We start from the raw sequence: 21,225 nt of genomic DNA on the forward strand, positions 1-21,225 counted from the left end.
AAGGTGGAGTTTTTGCAGACCTTGGAATGTGAAGACTTGTATTGCAAATAGGAATGAGAGTCTGTAGGTTTATAATGCATGATTGGTATTTTAAACAAGAATTTTGAGACTTAATTGAAACATCCAAAAAGGTTATCCTTATGCCTGGATGTGCTATATTCCACATATTTTCCAGAGCTTGGTGGAAAGGGGACAAAGTAGTAAGCATTTAGAGCTCTTCGAGGGTGTATTTAGCAATACCAAAAATGTCATCAATGTATCTCAGATATACTAAGGCTACAGGTCCAGTGTGTTGTTTAAAAAATGTTTCTCAACAAAGAGGTTAGCAAAGTATGGTCCCATTGTAGTACCCATACTTATTTGTGAGTTTGACTTGGAGTCAAAGGGGAAGTAGTTTAGAGTTACACAAGTTAGCAGTAATATATATTGGAGTGCCTGAAGACTTAATTTAAGCTTAAATTAATGCTGTTCAGGTGGAGGGCAATTACCTCCTGTATGAGAATCAGATAAGGTCCAAACAGAAGTTCCTTCCCATAGAAGGCACCCTCATCCATATGGATGCACCACACAGGTAAGACCAGCTCTCTACAGATTGAGTAAAGTGTCCTTGCAGACTCAGTTTACATTAAATCAATGCTATTTTTTTTTTTTTTTTTTTTTGCTTTTATTTATGTAAACATTTTGGCTTTTCTAGATAAGGAATGCAGTTTTGGTTCCTGCTGTAAGTTTACTGCTTTTTAAACTTGTTTTTGTCCAATACTGACTTGCGTAACTCTGAACAAGACTGACACTGCAGTGCCGCTACCCAGTTAATGGTACTGCTACACTGCCACTTTATGCTCTTCACAATGCAACCATCAACCATTCATTACTGATGTGAAAGTGCACCCAAAGATCCAGCGGGATGAGTCATCACCATCAGCCTGTAATGAGCGGTATCGTTCTATCATGGATAAAGGAAGTCATTACACACTATAGTGATGTCATGTGGTACAATGGTATTGCTGTTTTTGGATTATCCAATTACTCAGTGTTTCTGTGAAGTGATGAATTTACGATGAGGTCATGTGTTTTATGATGTTGACATTTTGCTCAGGTGTGAATATACGAAGAGGCCTGAATGGGTAAGAAGACCTAGAGGTGCTGTGTCTCTCCCTCCTGCATTTTACCAACAGATTATTCCTGACTGTTTCATTACTTCTATGCATGGTGCACCCGCACCACCACCCCAAGCATTAACCTAAAACTTCCTTATGACCTTCTGTCATTTGGTTAATTAAAGAAATTAGAAATTAGTGACACCAGTCAAGTGTGTGTTCATGCACAATGTGTGACATTCAAACAGAGACCAATAAAATTAAAATCATTTGTCACTGTGTTTTGTCATTTGTAAAGAATCACAGGAAGCCAAATAAAGAACTGTTGGAATCAACATAAATCGGATGTTTTAGTCCTTGATGATTGGAAGCGTGTGTATTTGGCTGTGGTGTAGCGTTGTGTATTTTTAAATCATCAGTTCAAGAGTGTAATAAATACTGTCAATATTATGCATAGCTACAGCAATGGATAAAGTGGAGAAGACTTTGTACTTTTTCCTTTTCTTGCTCACCTGCTTCTCAAGGAAATAAAATTACTGATGGAGTAATTTAGTATGTGCTTGATCACGCTGTCCTCGGAGACTCCTACTTCTCCTGCCACGCAGACAGTCAGGTACAACATGGTGATGCGTCATTCCCGAATGTCTGAAAACCTGTGGTTACCTGATATAGGATTCTCAGGTTCAGACTGAGTGATTAGTTTATGTGAGATCTGTAGTGTAATCCCGACTACCAGAGCGTACTGCCTTTTTGCGTGTTCCCACTGAAGTGGCTTGAACTCCTCACTGACCATAAATTATTTAGTTAGTTATTTAGCAGGATGATGAGACATTCAGCCTTAAGTTCAAGTTGATTGTGGTGAATTGTCATGACAGAGAAACATCTGTTCTCATCTCCAAGTCTTGTTCACTGTCTTTGCCCTGGTTTCCTAGACAGGCCTTGTGTGAGGAGAACTATATGGCAGTACACCCATTTGTGCAGTTAATGCAACAGAGACTTCTAGCAGTGTCTCAGTGCCTCAGTGAAATTTTCTCTTCCTTCAGGTGTCTGTGAATAGGAAACGCTTATATCCATATACTGGTACTCTTGAAAACGACATGGGTGTAGTGCGTTTACTAGCCATCACCTACATAATATGTATTTTTGACATTGGATCCTACAGGCCATGGTAATGTAGTTTCCTCATGTCTGACACCTCGCAGGGATCAGCTGTCTCTGACTGGCCGGTTGTATTCGAGAGGGCGGTATGGCAGCCTTTGGTCATGTCTACTGAAAGAGCAGAAGCTCTAGGCTATCTCCTGATGGCCACTGCAGGTCGAATAATCTTCTGCACTGCCTTCAGACAGCCCCACACATCCGTTAAAATGGTGAGACTTTCTCCCAAACTTGTCTTGGGAGTTATGAAGAAGGCTGCTGGTTCAAGCACCACCACTGCCAAGTTGCCACTGTTGGCAAGGCGCTTAACCTTCAATTGCTCAAGTTGTACTCAGTAATAATTGTAAGTCACTTTGGATAAAAGTGTCAACTAAATACCATAAATGTAAATGCATGTTTACACAAATTGAGCTTGATTCATGAAACAAATGTGTATAACAATGTAAACAAAGGAAAGTTTATTTATATAGCACTTTTCACAACAGCAGTTTTCACAGAAAGCAGCTTTACATATGTCCTGGCCCAAACCCTAATAGAGCAAGCCAAAGGTGAGAGTGGCTCCCAGAGGCTGAGAGGAAGAATCCTCAAGAGGAACCAAGACTCATAAAGGGCAACCCATCCTCCTCTGACTGACACCTGACAGCATGATGACATATTTGATATGAAGAAAAGGTAGCAAATGTGAACTAGGAATAATGATCGCAGCAAGTGGGGGAGGGATTAAATTGATATTATAGTCTTAAATTCTAAAGTGTGACATGGCAGTAGTGTGTCAATATCCAGGGCCAGGTCTGGTGGAAGGCCAGCTTGGGAAGGTCAAAGGTTTCCTTTGTCAGGCACACAGTAACAAACGACCTCATGATAGTAGAGATTGGTCCTGGGACAGGACAGGGAAGCTCAGTCTCAGAATTTAACCTAAAGGAGCAGGGATAGCTCAGAGAAAAGCAGAGATGGACAGGAAGAGGAAGGAAATATACTGGCAGACTGACGATCATTGGGGTCTCTCTTCCCTCCATCACGGAAATCTACACAACACGTTGCATCCATAAAGCCACCGGCATTGTGGGAGATCCCACACACCCCTCACACAAACTGTTCTCTTAATAGTTGCCAAATTTTTAAAGATTGTTTTGCAGTATTCATTGGAGTTTTGTTTTACCATGCTTGCCCTTGTCTTTCGTCTCAAGTGAAGAGTCTTCCAGTGGTTCTGGGCCTCACTGGGAGACTTCAGTGATGACTCACCAGTTCTCTGTGAAAACTAACTTGGGGAAAAATTTGAGTAAAATGGAGGTAAATGATCAGCTTCAGAACAAGCAGACCACCATGGTCCAAGGCTATACCATCAGAAGCAGTGTAGGAACTGTAGGGTGAAGCATTCCATATGTTCCTGAAGGAGGATTTCTAAGGATGAGGGCCTTCACTATTAAAATGTCTCGGAACTGGTTCAAGAGTGATTTAAAGGCTTAGGGTAAATGGGTAAAGTCTTTTCAACCCCTATGGGTGGTGCATTGTTACTGGAGTCGTCTGTGTGGCCCTTGGCTGAAGGTGCACCTAGTAGGGGCTCAGTACTTTTGTACAGAAAGAGATCTGCTATATTGTTTGGACAATTAACCTGAAATTTGAGGTTTTTCCACTTTTTAAAATGTAATTCAGGCTGAATTTGTCTATGCGTTTCTTTACTTCTTAAAAAGGGTGACTTCTAAATTTCAGAGTTTTGTGAAAGGCCCTCAATATATATGCGAGAGAGAGAGAGAGAGAGAGAGACAGAGACAGAGAGAGAGAGAGAGAGAGAGAGAGAGAGAGAGAGATTGAGATTGTGTAAAGAGTGTAAATATTGTTTGTTTGGTACTTTGGTACTTTGGTGTTGGATGCTGGTGGTAGGGAGTGTATGTATCAGGGAGTTGGGGAAGTCTGCTGTATGTTTCTTGTGTTGTTGGGATTAGTTAGTGTGGTGTTTTATTTCATTAGTGTGGGTTTTGGTTATTATTTTGGCCTGGGTCACTGCTGAAGGAATTGCACCAGTAAGATTATGTGTAAATGATAACCTCTGTACAATACACTGAAAAACCTTCCACTTGTGATTCAGTTTATTTTGTTGCTGTTAATTTTTTTCTGAACATTCCAGAAAGGACAAAATTGTAAAATGTGGATGCAGTCATCCTAGAAAAATAAGATGTACAAAGAACTATAATGGTCTGAATGTCTCCATCTCTCCAGTGTGTTCCACTGATGGTGTAATAACTGTTGTGAGAGATGTCACCAAGGTATTCCCTAGTGCCGTGCCTGCCATGACCACCTTGTTTTCAACCCCTGCAAGCCCAGAGAGTTTGATTAAACCAGAGTTCTGTTTTCCTGTAAATGTAACACCTGTGGGTCCAGGGTCAAGGTTTGACTTACAAATCTGTTTCAGATTTTTGGCATGTTCCTCCATGCTTAAAGTTTAATTTTTGTCTAAAACACAGTCTTGGTCCTTAACTTTTCTTTACAATTTGAATTACATTTTTTGAAATATGAAAATGAGATCCTGTTCTATATGTCTCATTCCCCTGAGAACAAGCCAGTCATCACCAGAGATGTTGCATACAAGTAAGCTGGACAAGCGTCTATGAGTTGCCTTGGGAACCCTGGTGAACCACCATGTTAATATGGAAATGTTGCAGAAGCATCTATGAACTGTTCCTGCTTACAGGATAACAGTAAGGTGCATATATTCAGCACATGGCACCAGCAGGCTGTTTGTCAACAGGGGGCTCAAAACTGGGCCTCCAGCAGTGACTGCTCCAGCTGGTCAAAAAGACCAGGCCCCAATGAAAGGTTGAACAGCATCTGTTATCATTATTTCTGCCTTATTTCTGATTTGCCCATTCTCTGTAGCTGACAATTTTCTGCGCTTTCTGGGATATGGCCTCTTCTGCTTAACCCATAATGTAAAAGAATCAGGTTGCTCTTCAGAGTCACTGTTTGGGTCTTACCCATCACCATTTTCTAACATTTGGTTCTTGGATGAAGTGTTAAAGGTCAAACCCAGCATGAGACGGCTTTACCCTACTAGGGCCACAGTTACTAAGAAGCCTGCTTCTGTTCATGGGGCTCCAGTCAAGTATGTGTATGTGTCCAGCTAGGGTTTAAAGAATGCAAAAGGTGTTTTCCAGGCTGCAAAAGATAAGTGACCAACTGTCTGATTTCAGTTGTCCCTGTAGAATTACCTTGTGCAGTTTTAACTAGTGACTCTTGAATTATTTTCTGCTCCTTGTTGTTTCAGGAGAAACGTGAATCTAAGTGTGTTGTGTTGAAAATAACTTAATAAATTCTTACTTTCCAACCTTGCTCTGAATGAGTTGCATGTCTTGAATGAGTTGCATGTCTGTGGCCCAAATTTGTTGTATGAGCACTGTTCATCATCTTTGCACACCACTGCACACTTTAGTGCCTTCCCAATTCCCAGTACAGCCGATGATACACCGCCAAATTCATGGACTTAATGTGTTGGAGCTGGGGTATGAAATTAGCAGGGTGGGAGGACTTTTCCACAATACCTTGTTTTATGAAGATGCTCAAATAGCCATCCCATGTAATATTACTGATGGCCAAGTTAAACACAGTTGTTTTATGGGCTCTTGAATACTTTATTATTCCCCAATATGACAAATCTCTTGTTGTCCTGACAAGCTATATAAGATGCTTTGAGTTTCATGTGATCCTGAGGACTATGATACAGTGAGTGGGGCAGTTATAGCAAGGCTTTAAATGCAGTTAAATAAATCTAGAATAATCAAGATCTTACAGGCAATTCTTAGGACAACCTGTTTCCTACTTTACAATTTTCTGACACTATCAGAAAATTGGGAACAGCAAGCTATTACTCATCTAAAATGTCAGGCTGGGTCTCGATATAATTAAGGTTATTAGAATTAAATATGCAGGTTTAGTTTCCTTGCCCAACAAATGAAAGCCCTGAAATATTTGGGGTAATCCTGTGGTGTTATGTTGATACAATATGATCTTGCCCCCAGGAACCATTATTCTTATCTTATAGTTTTTTTTTTGTTTTTTTTTGTTGTTGTTGTTGTTTTTTTTTTTGGGGGGGGGGGGGGGGACCTAGAGACAGAAGACACATAATTTAAGGGAAATATTTTAAGAATATTCATTTATTTACAAAATTTAGCTCTACATGTCAGTCTCTGAAATGTTAGTTTCTGAAATTGCTAAAAAATGTATGCAGTGAGTCAGTTATCAGATTACAGGTATAGAAGTTCTAAATTTTAATAAACGTCTCTAGACTTTTAAACATGCAACTCCCCCTTTGCATTTGTGTCAGTCAAAATACAGGCCAGAGTCCAAGTTACCATGAAGGGAACCCCATGTCTGCTGCTGCCCTGAATACAGTGGCAGGACTGGGGTTTTAGGTGCTGCCTGTTGACTCTGAGTGGGGCCCATGCTGCCAATAGCTGTGGTGAAACAAGCACTGGGGGTCTTGTTGCTCTGGAGAAAGGCTAACTGGGCCTGAGACTGCACCAGGTTCTGGATCAGATTGTGGGTTTGATGGGTCTGTGCAACAAGATGATTTGGATGCATCATGGTTCGGGCCTGGTTTTGGAGGGCCTGGGTCAGGTTGTGGTGGGTGGTTGGATAGATTCTTTCCCTCCAGTCCTCTTGCTGTTGACGATGGATCTTCATGTGAGCATTTCTGCTTTTGATCTTGTAGAACATCCTGAAAAATGAACAGTAAGAGGGAAAATGGTGATTAGATTTGAAATAGGTTTCTTTTTTTTTCTTTTGTTTTTTCTTTTGTTTTTTTTATTGTAAAAGCCAACCTAAAGTTGAAAGCTGACTGGGCTATTTCCTAATTTAAAAAAACAAAACAAAACATGTTTTATACTTGCTGAAAAGAGCACTTGAGAGTAGAGTCAGATTGCAACCTAAGGAAAAACTGATGGTTGAAACCTGTTGCTCTTCCCAAATATACTGAATAATTGGGTACACAGTTCATTGACTCCTGAATTTCAAAAATGCTTTGAGTTTGATTGCCAAATGGTTTTAATATTGATAAACTTTGAGTATGCAAGCAGATTATGCAAGGCAGACAAAAAAATGAGAAATGAAACTTTCACTTGAGCTCTAGAGAATGAATAAATTAAGAATCTCACATCACTTATTAATTAGGTTTTTATACTAAATAAACAATGTGTGGGAGCATCTGAGGTGCATACTTACTTTCCACACTGTTTGCATGGGAAGCTTGTAGCCAATGAAGGTGCATGAATTATTCTTTCTACATTTATAGGGTTCATTATCTTGGAAGGCATCATAATCTGTAAATAAAAGTATCTCATATAAAATAGAAGTATCTTAAATTAAAATAATGTATTGCTTTTAAAAGTTGTGTTAGAGCCATAAACTACTATGTATAACTTTTTATCTTATATAGATTAGAAACCACCAAATATGAAACATTTTAGATTTTAGATTTTATCACTTAAAGGAATATTCCAACATTTTCAACCTATTCTGACTCTTGCATCTTTTGCATATGGTCTGTTAAGATTTCAACGATTTCAGTGTGTTTCTCTATACATAGAAAAGAACGTAAAAAATCAGATTCCATATATCTTAACAACAGAAGCCAATAGACAGGAGCCTATAGCCTTGTAAAAACCTAAAAACGTCTATATGTGTTTTGAATCAAATGGATTTTCTGACCTTTCATGAGTACAGCAAAATGCTTCAAAAGTATTGTCTATGATAAACGCTATAATCTGGTAGTTAGTTTTCGGCTGAAAATGCGGGCACATTCTTTTAAGTGCTTAGGTTTAGTAGTGTTGAGTAAAGGTGGCTGTACTTGGTTAGTGGCAGTAACAGATGTTTCTCTGTCCAACTGTAGCTGCTGTTCTTTATCTTTCAGCTTCTGCTTCCTCTGTTTCTCTTGGAGCCGCTTGAAGTGATAGTAGAATTCCACACATTGTGAAACTCGTTTTGTTTTTACCTTAAAAATAATACACAGACTGTAAATAGTTTGGTCTTTCCTGTAGATAAAATTTTATTTTCAGGGCTTCAAAAAGACACAAATACCATTTTTTGAATGAAGGAGAAGTCTTTGCCATACAGGGAGAATGCTTTATGGAACAACTTTTGTTCACTCAACCGCCAGACATCACTGCCTGTGAGAGGATCAGAGAGAATAAGTGTTTCAGTATTAAGGTTTCATGAGAGATCTTTAACAAAGAACAATGGAAATAAATTGCCCTTTTTATACCCACACATAAAGAAGATTAAAGATAATTTAGGCATCTTAATATGAAATAAAAATGCACTATAAAAAAGGAAAAAAAACAGAACATAATAAAGAGTGCAGTTTTTGTACTGTTGATGCTTTGTCATTTGAGATCTGCATCATCACTGAAAGAGCAAAAAATATGGTTTGATATGAAATTGGATTAAAATGACAATAAACAAGGTAGTTTGTGATGAAGGGGTCAACTGCAAGCATCTGTCATGGAGCTGGAAGAGAGAATGTGTCATGACAGATCAACAATGCAAACTTTTAAATTATTTAAATTACATCCCAATTCATGTTTATGTGACCAAGAGGCGCAGCATTCTTTCGAAAGCCCTGGCATTCAGACCTGTGGAAGACGAGCTAGACGAGGGCTGTCCAGTCTCATCCACAAAGGTCTAGTGTGAATGCAAGCTTTTATTGCAACCAAGCAGGAACACATTTGATTCTACTTGTTTCATCTTCAGGCAGGCTCCTGCTTGGTTGGGGTAAAAACCTGCAGCGACACCAACCCTTCGTGGATAAGATTAACCCACCCCCATAACCCACCTCCATACACCCCCTCCCCCAAGCGGGTCTCTTGCATGAGACCTGTCGAATCTCAATGCAGCAAACAACCAAGTCACCAGTGTTAACGGAATGTCATTCTCCTAATTTACAGAGAAATGCCTTCTATTTGCAGAAAATTAGGGTCAGAGTGCAGTCCGAGGAAGAATCAAGTGGTTGAAACATGAAGTAATAAATGGCATCATATTTTGATGTAAGGTGAGGGAAAAGAGTAGCATGAGTGACTGGGTAGATTGTTAGAAGTACCAGTATAATGGTAGTCTCTTGAGGGTGTTGAGTTAGAGAAGAAAATCATCTCCAGAGCAGCCTGTAATAGATACATGCTTTTAGAGAAAAATAGATTTATTGTTGTTGTTATTGATTATGACATTTGATGGCATTACATATAAGAACTAAAAGTTCCTTATCAGATAAGAATAATTATTAGTCACTCCTCACCAATATGTTGCCTTGGCAGGATGAGAGGCTATGAAGGGCAAGTTCCAGGTTAGCGCCACCTCCAGGTGAAGCAGCAGAGATGCTCAGATCTAGAAGACTCTCCACTGCAAAAGAACATTAATTTAGCTTTCCATTTATAAGCAATCTGGGCAAGACATGTTGTGTCCTCTAGAAGGACTGAGAGTATTTATTTTAAAGAACAATTCTTTTTTTTAAAAAAGGTGCAAGACAATGAATATGAGACAACGTACAAAATGTTTGTGTCTGGATATGTTTGTGCATATATATAGTTGTACTGTTTCTGGCATTCTGGTCTCACTATTTTTTTAAATAAAAGGAAAGGATTGGGAGGGTTACTTTAAAAATGTTACATTACAACTTACTGACTACCTCTATATCTGTGTGCATGAATCTCTAAATGTATCTGTAATTAATCCAAAGGGTTGTTATATTAATGAAATCTGATTACTTTCCATTAACTTTTGGATTACTTTTTATAGTTTTATCTTAAAATAAAAATAAAATTAAAAAATACATTTTTTTTAAAATATGCATATAGTAACATAAAATACCCTATCAAAAAAAATTGTGTTGATAACAAAATCTTGTGTCCACGTGAAACAAATCCCATGTTCACGACAAATAAATCTTTTAGCACAAATGATGTCATATGCACCACTAAAAGGGATTAAACAGAGGTGTATTTGTGATATATTTAATTGTGCTATTCATTCCTTTAATCCAGGGGAGTCCAAGTCTGGTCCTGGAAATCTACCACACTGCAGAGTTTAGTTCAAACCTTAATCTAGCATACTTGACTCATATTAAGATTCTACTGAAGTACTTGATTAACTATATCAGGTGGGTTAGAACAGGGTTGAAAGCAAATTCGGTAGAGCGGTAGAATGTCAGAACCAGACTTGACCACCCCTGGATTAAAGGCATTAATAGCACAACAAAGTACTCACAAATGCACATCATTTTCCAGTCACAAGTTGCATGGGTTTAAAGGTTTAAAATGCATAAAAACACAATGCATGGTACATATTCTAAAGCTTCAAAGAAATGCAGGGTACATTTGATACTGATGCTGTTGTAGCATGACAGCCGTTATGGGAACCAATGACTTAATTAAAACAATTTAAAATGGGGAAAAAAGAAGAAAGAAAAAAACATAAATGTTCATTAAACTATAGTGTAATCCTACTAGTAATAACTATTTTATAATTAACTGTAATCTAATTACATGGTTGAAGTAATCATAGCTTGGGTGTGCATGGGATTCTCTGAAATTGGCTCACTCAGTATTATTGGTTATGTGGCTGGAAATGCCTATAGTTCAAGGACTTCAGAAGTGTGCCACCAAAAAAACAAACAAACAAAAAATGCCGCCAAACTTGCATGTGGAAAAGAACACCACAAATCGCTGAAGCTTTTAAGGTGTTCAGGACAAAATGGAATCAATCTGTATATATATAAAGCATACATGTCTTCTGCTAAAATGTTGGGCATCAGTTTCAAACCACTCAACTGAAACTGCATCTGAATGCAAGATTGTTAGAAGATGTCAGTGTGCCGTAGACTATTCAGTATAAAGGGATATGGTGCCAAAACATGCACCAGCAATTAAACCTGGTGTACTAAACATACATAATACAGTGCCACTATTCAAAACAATAAAATATACATGCCCATCCATATATGCAAGAATAAAATATGTCTTTATAGGTTTAATCCAAAATAAAACAAAAGAAATAAGATAATCATTTAAATAACTTTTGAGGACCCCATAAAACAACTTTTTTAAAGGTCAGACAAGATGACTTTTTTTATTGGTGTTCTTACCGTGCTCTTGTAGTACATCATTCTCCTCTAACTCCGCCCATGGTTTCCAAAGTAACTCTTCCCGGAGTGGTTCTTTTGGCCACACCTCAAGCTCTTCCCTTTCCAGCAAGTCAGGCAACTCAGCCTGAAACTCAGTTCCTATATTCACGTGGCTGGTTTGTGTGCGTGAGACAGAGAATCAGAGAGTCAGACATGTGATTGAGGCTGCAGTCCATCATGTTTTCTGTAGTTGTAATCCGTTTGATCAGTTTCACAGCAAAAGTAAAAAAACCCATAGCTGAATAAGCTCTAATACACAACAGTTGAAAGCTGCAGAGACACAACTCTCACCTCTCTCGACTGCGGTGCACTCTTTCCTCTGATACCAGTCCCCTGTTGTTCAGTGGAAGCAGCAGGTTGCAGTAGAGCCCTGTTCCGCTCCGAGTGGGGTTTAGCATGGGTGGAGGAGTGTAGTGAAATCTTGAGTTCTCCCAGTCATCCCTCACTACTCCTGAGTGGAGCATGCTGTGAAAAGGCACTCCAGTGTAGATGTCTGAGGAAGTGTTCTAGTAACGAGAAGACAGTCCCAGTGAGTCAGTATTCTGCCAGCTACTTAACAGCAGTATTTCCCTACACTGTTACAGAAATAAAACTGGACTCTGTAAGAATTAAATGGCAGGCAAACATCCAGCAGGGGCACTGGAGGCGCCTTAACTATCTTCTCCGGTAGTTATGTTCACACCTGGCAGCTGGAAAAACATAAGGAATATGTTCGCTGGAGGCCAGAAGTGGATTTCAGCTCTTCGTCCACTTTCAGTGCCTCTGTCAGAGCAGGAGACTGTTGGAGTGGGGGGCAAAAGGATTGAGATGACGGGATCATCTACAGAAAAAGAAAGTAGATATTAAATTCTAGATGAACCGTTTAAATGAAATGACAGAAGAGGCTTTGCCAAGTAGATTTTCAGCGACAGATGTTGAAACAAAGAGCTGTGCAATACTTTAACATCATAATTTGGCCAGTCATAGAACTCCAAAGTCATTGTTGGAGGTTGAATCATCTAGGTTGAATTATACTATGGTTTTATTGTAAGTTAATGCCATTTCATCCACCTGAGACCATGCCATTTGATCTTCAGAGGTCTCAGGGTCATGCTCTTGCTGAAGCTCTGGAATAGATTGTGGGAGTGGATTCTGCGCCATAGGTGAACATGGAGAGGTCTCCAGTGAGTATTCTGAGAGAAAAAAGCATTTGTATCATCTGAGTTAAAAACTTACTAAATTGGCCATGGCGAATGTCTTAAACGGTTAATTCTGTAACCGTAAATGTAAGTTACCTGCATCTCTCTCTGTAGCGCTTGTTGATCTTAGATGAAATCCCAGTCCATCTTGGTAGATCACAGATGGGCTTGTGTCTAGATGGAGATGCTGTGTTATGTCTCCACTCCCACTAGAATCCATAGAAGGTGCATGCCACTGGGCAGCAGGAAAACCCCCTGACAGAGTAGAACTGGTACAAGGGAGGGGTGGAAAGAAATGCAAGGAACCTTGGGAAGGGGACTGCGATTGTGCGTGGTTCAGTGTCTGTGTAGCGGAAAGATGGATAGCCCGTTTGGGAGGGGAGAGAGATGGAGGGGGTAGAGGTGTAGGTGGCGGACTGAGTACCAATGGGAAGGAGAGAGAGGGGAGAGGTGGAGGGGAGCCATTTGAAGCCATGTTGTATTCACGGTGATCACCACCGCTGGTAATACTGGAAATGTTTCGGCCATAAAATGCCTCAGAGAAGGAGTCAAGTTTCTGTTGATTTCCTCTTGTGGCACCATAATCCTCCATTGCATCCTGTTGCTGGGAATTAGAATTCCACTCCTCCTCATATACTCCAGTGTGGGCTTTGGTTCTATTCAGTGGTATAGGCTGAGATGACACTGAAGACTCCAAATCCCAATATGCAGAGCTGATCTGTTCATCAATTCTATTCATACTAGTTCCAGAAGTGGCACAGTTGTCAGTGGACTCACACAAGAGGTTACCACTGTCTCCATATTGGTTTAGCCTGTTCTGGAAAAGGCCATGGTTTGACCTTTGATGACCTAATGCCTGAAGGCGGTACATGGCTGGAAAGGGACTTGGAAGTGATTCGGAAGGATGAATTGAAGTATGGTCAGCCATGATCTGTGGAGTTGTGTGTCCGTGTGAGAGAGAGCGCGAACCAGAGGCAGCATAAAAGTTCTTTACTTGCCAGTCAGAGGACAGCCAGAGGACAGTCGTGGCATCTTAGAGGCTGGGAACGTTGAAATACATACACAGTTGCAATTTCATGTTAAACTCTACATCACATGACAACAGCAAAGGCCTGCCTGATTTTTAGTGACAATTAGAGACTGAGAATTCAAAGCTTGTACCTCAAATACTTTAGTTCTGTGTCTGTTCTCTTTGCTTTGTTGTCTTTCTCTCCTGTCCTTGAATTACTGCAGTCCACACTGTAAATCAAACTGTGAAAAAGTAGAAAAAGTGAGACAGTAACAAAGAAAGAGATGTTTCGCTGTATTGGTTTTAGATACATCTCCAGAGATTCTGAGGTCAAGCAGTTTGCCTACTTTCACCTGCATGGCGCAAACAATCTTGTACTTTCTGTCAAGTTCACCTAATTTAAAATGTCCAGTTTTGGTTTTGGCTCTACTCACCGGTATTTCTCTCATGCTTTTTTGGTATCTTTGGTTTTCTTCAAATTTGTCTTCTGTCTACATATGATAAGCCTCTAAGATGTTCCGTGGTGCGATCTCTTCTACTTACAAATGAAAGTACAAAACCTTCACACGTGCAATCTATCTCCCCCACCCTCCTCTCTCTCTCTCTCTCTCTCTCTCTCTCTCTCTCTCTCTACCCACCTCCCACACATGCTGTTACATACACACAAACATTTCACCCATACATGTTACAGCACTCCCACATGCAAGCAGACAGGAATACACATGTGAACGCATACATGCAAGCAGGTGCTGCCGATCAAAAAGTAACTCTTATAGCTGTCAAAGAGTCAACCCCACCCCTAAAACCCCAAAAAGCAAACCACATCCTGGGGAAAGAGTCACGGATCTCCCTTTCTCTCTGTTTCTTTCTGTCTCTTGTCCTATCCCTCATTCTTTCTCTCCTGCTCTATTTATAACCGTCTCCTAGCACTGTAGTAACTTGCACCCACAATACTCACAGAATCATAAAACATCCTGTTTTTTGCTTAATGTCTAAGAAGGCCTATGTTGATTTATAGATAGTAAGCAAAGAGAACACATCCAGAAAATATTTGTTTTTCCATAAGAAGTCTTGATCAGGGGTTGGAAGTGGTCTCTAGAGTCAGAGATGAAGGCAATTTGACCTGTTATTTAAGAAAAGGATAAAAAATTCTTTTATAATGTTGATGTGGAATCATTCACCACCTGATTGTTAACAGTATCTACAAGAAACCACACAACCGATCTCAGGTCAGTGTAAAAGTACAACCTCCATCAGAACCATTGTTCACATGCTTAAAAGTTTTATCTTAAGCATCGCGTGTGGTAAGTGACTCACAGCGTCTTAGGTCTGAAAGGCGTATGAGTCGACATGTAGCCCTCATCAAGGAGACTGTGGGTGTGTGTGTTAGTGTGTATACGATATGCGAGTGGCAAAGCTTCCTGTCAACACTGTATGTGTGTGTGTGTGTGTGTGTGTGTGTGTGTGTGTGTGTGTGTGTGTGTGTGTGTGCGAGTTTGCCAGTGTGTAGACTTCTGTGTGTCTGTCGGCCAGAGTGCAACCATGTTTGTACAAGTGTACATGTCAGTTTGTGTGTATTACTGTGGGTGAAAAAAAAGAGTTGCCTTTATGCAAGAGAAGGTTTCTTGTGTTTCGAAGTCATGTGACAGGAAGTTGACCATGAAACAGCAGCAGTGCAGGAAGTGGACAAGGGAAACCTCCGTACATCCCGCCCCCGTTCTTGTTTGCTCTCCTCATTTCTCTCTCTAAACATGCAAATTTCTCCTACCCACAACCCCACAACATAAGTATAGTTTCCATACACCGCTGGTTACTTCACACCTTTTCTCACCCATCTTTCCACCTACACATAGTGGTTCCCCTTATGTAACTCCTGTCTGCCTCCCTGTCTCCTTCTGCCTTCTGCTGAACATACTGACAGATTCTGCAATGAGCATGAACAAGATCTATGAAGAGTGACTCAAATCACTGAGTCACAAACACACACACACACACACCCACACACACAGTGAGGTATGCAGATCTATTTGGCCCACAAATGGTATGGGTTCTTCTGAGTGGAATAATGTGCTATGCTAATCGTGAGGTCAGTACAGTTCGCCTGGAACAGTCACCTTCACCAACCTCAACTTGATCATAAGCAGTGTGGGTGAATCTGAGAGACTGAATCTGAAAAACAATGCTTTACAGATTTATATATGTTCAGGCCAGTGAAGTAGATTTGATTTTAATATTCTCAAAAGTAAGAGAAATGTTGTGCTCCTTATCTGTGAGGTTGTGAGGAAATGGAGCTGCTAATGTGATTTCCTTACATAACTGTTTTCAGATGTATCCGTGAAAATCTAACTCGGGCCTAAGTTCAGACAAGCGAACATCTCTTTAGCTTGTACAGGAGACAAATATATTGAAAATAAATTACAAGAACATAGAGGATGTGAAAAAAGGGAAGTGTGTGGAGGCTTTGAGTTTAGTTTCTTGTCAGTTCAATGTGAGAGACTGAACAGAGGAGGGGGAAATTAACGGAGTGGTGTGGACTTTTTTCTTTGTCTCCATTGATCTCTAATTCTCCATCTGGTCTAGTCAATGTCAAAATGTCACGTGTGAGAGCTGAACAGAAATGGGAGCAGGAGGTGCGATTTGAGAATGAGGATGAGGAGGCCAAGTGATAGGGTCCTTATTCATAGTGCCTGGAGAAAAAAAAAACAATTAAGCCCAATTTAGCACTTTGTGCTGTCTATTGTGTAATTGTAGAGATTACTTGAGAGGGGGGTTTAAAACACCACACTACAAATCAAGTCAATGGACGGATTTGGTGCGCAGTAAAGGAAAGGCACATTTCGGTTTACACGGCTGGAGAAGAAGACTAGATCTACTCATGCAGAAGCAGATCTTGTCTCCGCCCTAACCACTGGACTTGAAATTCTGTGTGACAATCAGGTACACCACGATGTGATACAATTTTTACAGACTCAAGTTTAGGCTCTTAAATATAAATAATCTTTCTTTTAAGTCTGTAATTGTGAGCAAACTACTGCCACTATGTATGTCTGCCCCATGACAAAAACTGTGGATTAAATCCTGAAGGAAAAGAAGGAAGTCTATATACCAGTTATGTCTAAATAAATCAGATTCAGATACCAATCTGGTAAAATGCTCTACAAAGCATATTCTGTTTTTTAATTGCTCAGCAACTGGACTTTCACAAGCTCCTGTCCACAGACAAGATGAAACACTAAAAGACCTGGAGGTGTTGAGGAAGAGAAGGTGAAAAGATTTTTAGGTTATATGTTTAACTATGTTTATCTGCAGAAAAATGCATGACTCCTTAATTTCTTGACCTCCAAATACAAAATGAAACATTTCTGAAAATGTTTTTCCATTTAAGATTCCTACAATTAGCACAATTACACTACTTTTGGCTGCCAGATAGTCAATATATTTCTAATGAAGCAACACTTATTATAGGAAAAAAAATCCAATAATCACTCCAATAAAGGTAGCGCATTAGCACATTAATGCAATATTCATTGCGAGTTTTGGGTCTGCACTTTGACACGCGGTCAGGTCAACAAAAGGTTGTCAATGTAGTAAGGCATATTTACGAATGTCTCTTACTGACTAAAATGGTTTTAAAATTAAAATCTTAATCTTCTTGTCCACAAGTTTGGTTAAAGGAGTAACTACAGTGAAACTACAGTGAACTGAATAAACAATTTGCTCTGTCTACAAAGCGACTGTTTTTTGTAGCTGTACTTTTATGGTAGGTCGTCTGAGGAACCACATCTAAGCTATTAGTATAAATAAGCAGACATGAGTTGTGGAAATAATATAAATTACATTCGTGTTTGGAAGTTTTGTTGATTTTTTTTTTAACTTGACTCATCATAGGCCACTGAGAGACTTCTGTGGGGGAACCAGGATATTGGCACAACCGGTATGATACAGTACTTGGAAGAAATGGCCTATCTAGGGTTTATCTAATATGCTGTCCTTTAGAAAGCTACCAAGATGCCAAACAGCTCAAATCGTTTTCAAATCGTTTTCGTAAACACAATGAGAAGTAGCACTTACCAAACAAATGTATATTAGTACTTTTTAATTACATAAGAATAAATGTTAAAATAAGTATTTAATCACTCACATTATGATTACTGCACCTAACGCAAACCCAGCATAGAAACTTTAATGCTATATAGCGCTTGTACTAAATAAAATGTTTACTCACTGCAAACATTATTACATACCTCAGTGTATACCAGCCGAAGTTTCAACATTGCATGTGTTTTGATTATCATGATGAGTAGTGCAAAAAGACAAGCTCATAAAAAAGCAAAAACAAAATCATGGATTTTGTCTCTGAATATGAACATGTGCCATACAAATTATTAAATGTGTAGACTTAGTGAAAAAAACACAATACTTACTCAAACGTGGTGAACAAATATGGAAAGGAATTTCTCGTGCGACCTGGAAGCAAATCTAACCAAAACATAAGGAAAAATCAGTTAGCCATTTCTAAATTATTTCTCACCTTTTTTTATTACCCCATAAACTAGTTCTGACCTATACACAGATAGCTAGCTGTGCAGTATTGCACATGTCAAAGCATCAGTAAATCAGAATTGGCATGAAGAAAACCTCATCATTCTACTTACCGTAGCTGATGGGTGGTTTTTTATATACATGCTCAAATTCAAGGTAAATACACTTTATACAATTCTTAATAAATGCTGAAATCTGAGATAAATCCACTAAACACTAAAGTCCTAGAAATGTTAAACATTGTAAACATTATCAAAAGCAATTACACGCTGTTTCCCTCACAGAACATCTAACTGAAAACACCCCATCATCGTCACTATGACAGAATAGTCATCTGTTATTATCTATATATCATTGTTTATTTCAACACCACTCAAAATGTTAACTAAATGAAGGTTTTCCAAAGTTTTCACTCAAGATAGTGTCCTCACCATGCAAAGGAAAAAATGACACTTGTAAATGACATTAGCATTGGAGCTAATGCAAATATCTTTATCTGCTTTTGATATGAACGCACATAATTACAAATGAATTTGCAAATGAACACCAGAACATGATCTGAAGTACAACAGGTATGACAACAGTCATGGGTAATCAAAAGTGATAGTGTACGAACAAATTGCAATCATACATCAAATGCATTAACACTTACAAGGCCGTTTTGCAATACATTTTACCTATCACACAGAAATGTAGATCTTTCTGTATCGCAACATTCAGATCTGAACCAAAAGCAAGTCTCAGTAAAAAAGTTCTCTTTCATAAGGCAAGAGCTGGAGCTGTTGGTGGTAAGTTTCATGAAACACCTCACTGTATTTCAAACTTTAAAGTAAGAAACATTTAGCAGTGCTGTTTTCTTGTTTGGTTTGACGTTGTATGTATAATGGGCATTATCATTAACATAAAATGTTGAGAAATGCTACGTTATTAAACTTAAATACAAAGTACAGAAGATTGAGCACTAGATTTAGAATGAATGGCTTACCTCCCTGAAATGTTTCATCCAGGTTTTGAAGCAATCTGCGAGTTGTCACATAGGATATGTGATGCATGTGTGTGTGCATATGTGTGACTGTATCACACATACGAGTAGAGAGAGAGAGAGATTGTGGAGGTGTTAGTAATGGTTAAAGCTTTGGTACGATGTCTCTTGGTTCCTCTGATCTCTCGAAGACTTCGTCACTGGGATCCTGGAAACAGAAAGAGAAAAAAACACACACACATCACAATCTACCCTGAGTAAAAAACATGTATCGCTCCGAGCCAACCTAGGCCTCAGAGACTGCTCTCAGTTTGACAAAGCACTTGTCCATACTCTTCGCTCTTTTTCCTTCTCCTACATTTGTCATTTGGGTTTTTTTCCCCCCCCATCATATTTTAATCTAACTTTACAATGTCATCATCCCCAAGATCCAAGGTTTTTCCTAGTTCTGGTGAGTATAGGTAATACTCTGCGCAGACATGTAGGAGGACAATAGAAAGGATTTGGCACTTTAAAACCTCTTTGTCACAGAGATTCCAGCTAGAGGCCTAAGGTATCATTAAGGTTTGACACAGTGATGTGATCACATTTGCTGTTAGTGTTCGTGATGTGAGGTGGTAATTGCATTTTAATCACAGTGACAATAGCATGAGTAAAAGTTATAATTAATTTAGCATAAAATAACATGACTAAGTGTAGTTCTTAATTTTTGTATAATTACTATTTCTAATATAAATACAGCGGTCATTAGACTGATGGCGGTACATGAGATTGAGATAATATGTTCTTTCTGGTCAGATGATTACTATTTTTCTCTCTAATGTTATTTTCTCTGTATGTATGGAATCCTCCAGTTTTTCTCATTAAATAAAGAATAAAAAAGAGATAATATCTTAGAAAAATAGTACAATACAAAAGGAAGCATTGTAAACCTGGATGATATCAAGCAATTCTGCATACACTGTGAAGTGTAGTCAATAATGATGAAGATAAAGCTGAAGATTACAAAGGTGAGCTTGAGTGTAGCGAATGTCAGTGGGCTGACCCAGTAAAACTGAGAGTCGGGCATGACTGTGCACCGCACCAAGAACAGTTTCACATTGTCAGGGCAAGAGGGGGCGTTCTCTCTAAGTAGCATCCTGTAAGACAGAGAGTAGAACTTCATGTTTATCCCAAAACTAAAACCAAGAATGCAATTAAGTGAGACTAATTCTAAAAATATTTTAAAGATAACTGTAATGTGCTAAATGACTAAATGTGCAATGAAAGTAGTTTTGGAGTGCAAAATATGTTTTCCAAAAATTATATATATTTTTCATATGTTGTATAAACCTTTAATCTGAAAGAAGGTTGTACTTATATACTAGTCTTGGTACTTATAAACTAGTTCTTTTCAAATTTGCAAAAAAAAAAAAAAAACAGCAAAAAAACGATTCACTGCCGTCAAAACCTGACCCCAGTCAGACCGAAACACCCATCTCCACTCAGGCTCATACACATACATGAAAAACACACAAATACCTTGCCATGTTACTCACATAGCGGCTCAACCACACATTGTCATAACAAGAAAGCAACGTCGCTTTTTACCAGAAACCTCTCTCTGGTGTGTCTTCAAATATCATAAAGCCCTACTGACAGTCGGAACTGAACACACACACACAGATACAGATGGCAGAAGTTTACTGTGGCTGTACAGTAACATTATACATTCAGATTATTCCTAACAGTCTAGTTCATGTCAGATTTGTCATAACAGCATAATGATCTAATTATTGAGGCTTCTATAAACAACAGCAATAATTAAAATGAAAACAACATGGAGATCACATGGAGTCCCACAAGTATAAATGTTAGGACTTTTATTGCTCTTTAATATAAGACCGGTCAATAGCATATAAATAACACAAATAGCATATATTTGTACATATATTGAAAATAATATTTTATATATTTATCTTTTTAACTCAGTAAAGATGAATGTAGATTATTTTAAAAAATGAAATTGACACTATAAAGAATTTAAGATGCTTGAATTACTTTAAAGATACATTTATACATGGCTATATGAAGATGTGTTGTCTGAAGAATCATATATG

The 21,225-nt window shown here is 38.8% G+C and overlaps 1 protein-coding gene across 3 annotated transcripts; it reads right to left on the minus strand.

Annotated features, from left to right (window-relative positions):
* Positions 1 to 6,382: 6,382 nt before the first annotated feature.
* Positions 6,383 to 19,335, minus strand: si:dkey-19b23.10 (uncharacterized). 3 transcript variants are annotated; one of them, XM_035536639.2, is made up of 15 exons: positions 19,130 to 19,335; positions 18,027 to 18,081; positions 14,037 to 14,137; positions 13,755 to 13,844; positions 12,690 to 13,633; positions 12,466 to 12,587; positions 12,098 to 12,235; positions 11,707 to 11,921; positions 11,377 to 11,528; positions 9,532 to 9,635; positions 9,340 to 9,400; positions 8,322 to 8,410; positions 8,092 to 8,235; positions 7,467 to 7,564; positions 6,383 to 6,963 (listed from the first exon to the last, which is right to left on the minus strand). In XM_035536639.2, exons 5-15 carry the CDS (start codon positions 13,519 to 13,521, stop codon positions 6,567 to 6,569), a joined length of 2,352 nt encoding a protein of 783 aa, XP_035392532.1. In that variant the 5' UTR covers positions 13,522 to 13,633; positions 13,755 to 13,844; positions 14,037 to 14,137; positions 18,027 to 18,081; positions 19,130 to 19,335; the 3' UTR covers positions 6,383 to 6,566. The 3 variants fall into 3 exon arrangements, with proteins under 3 accessions (XP_035392532.1, XP_081551350.1, XP_035392533.1); XM_081695224.1 differs by having other exon boundaries at positions 14,037 to 14,725; XM_035536640.2 differs by lacking the exon at positions 14,037 to 14,137.
* Positions 19,336 to 21,225: the final 1,890 nt, after the last annotated feature.

The sequence above is a fragment of the Electrophorus electricus genome, chromosome 13 (genome assembly GCF_041902795.1).
Source record: "Electrophorus electricus isolate QZ-2024a chromosome 13, ASM4190279v1, whole genome shotgun sequence".
Taxonomy (NCBI): Eukaryota; Metazoa; Chordata; class Actinopteri; order Gymnotiformes; family Gymnotidae; genus Electrophorus; species Electrophorus electricus.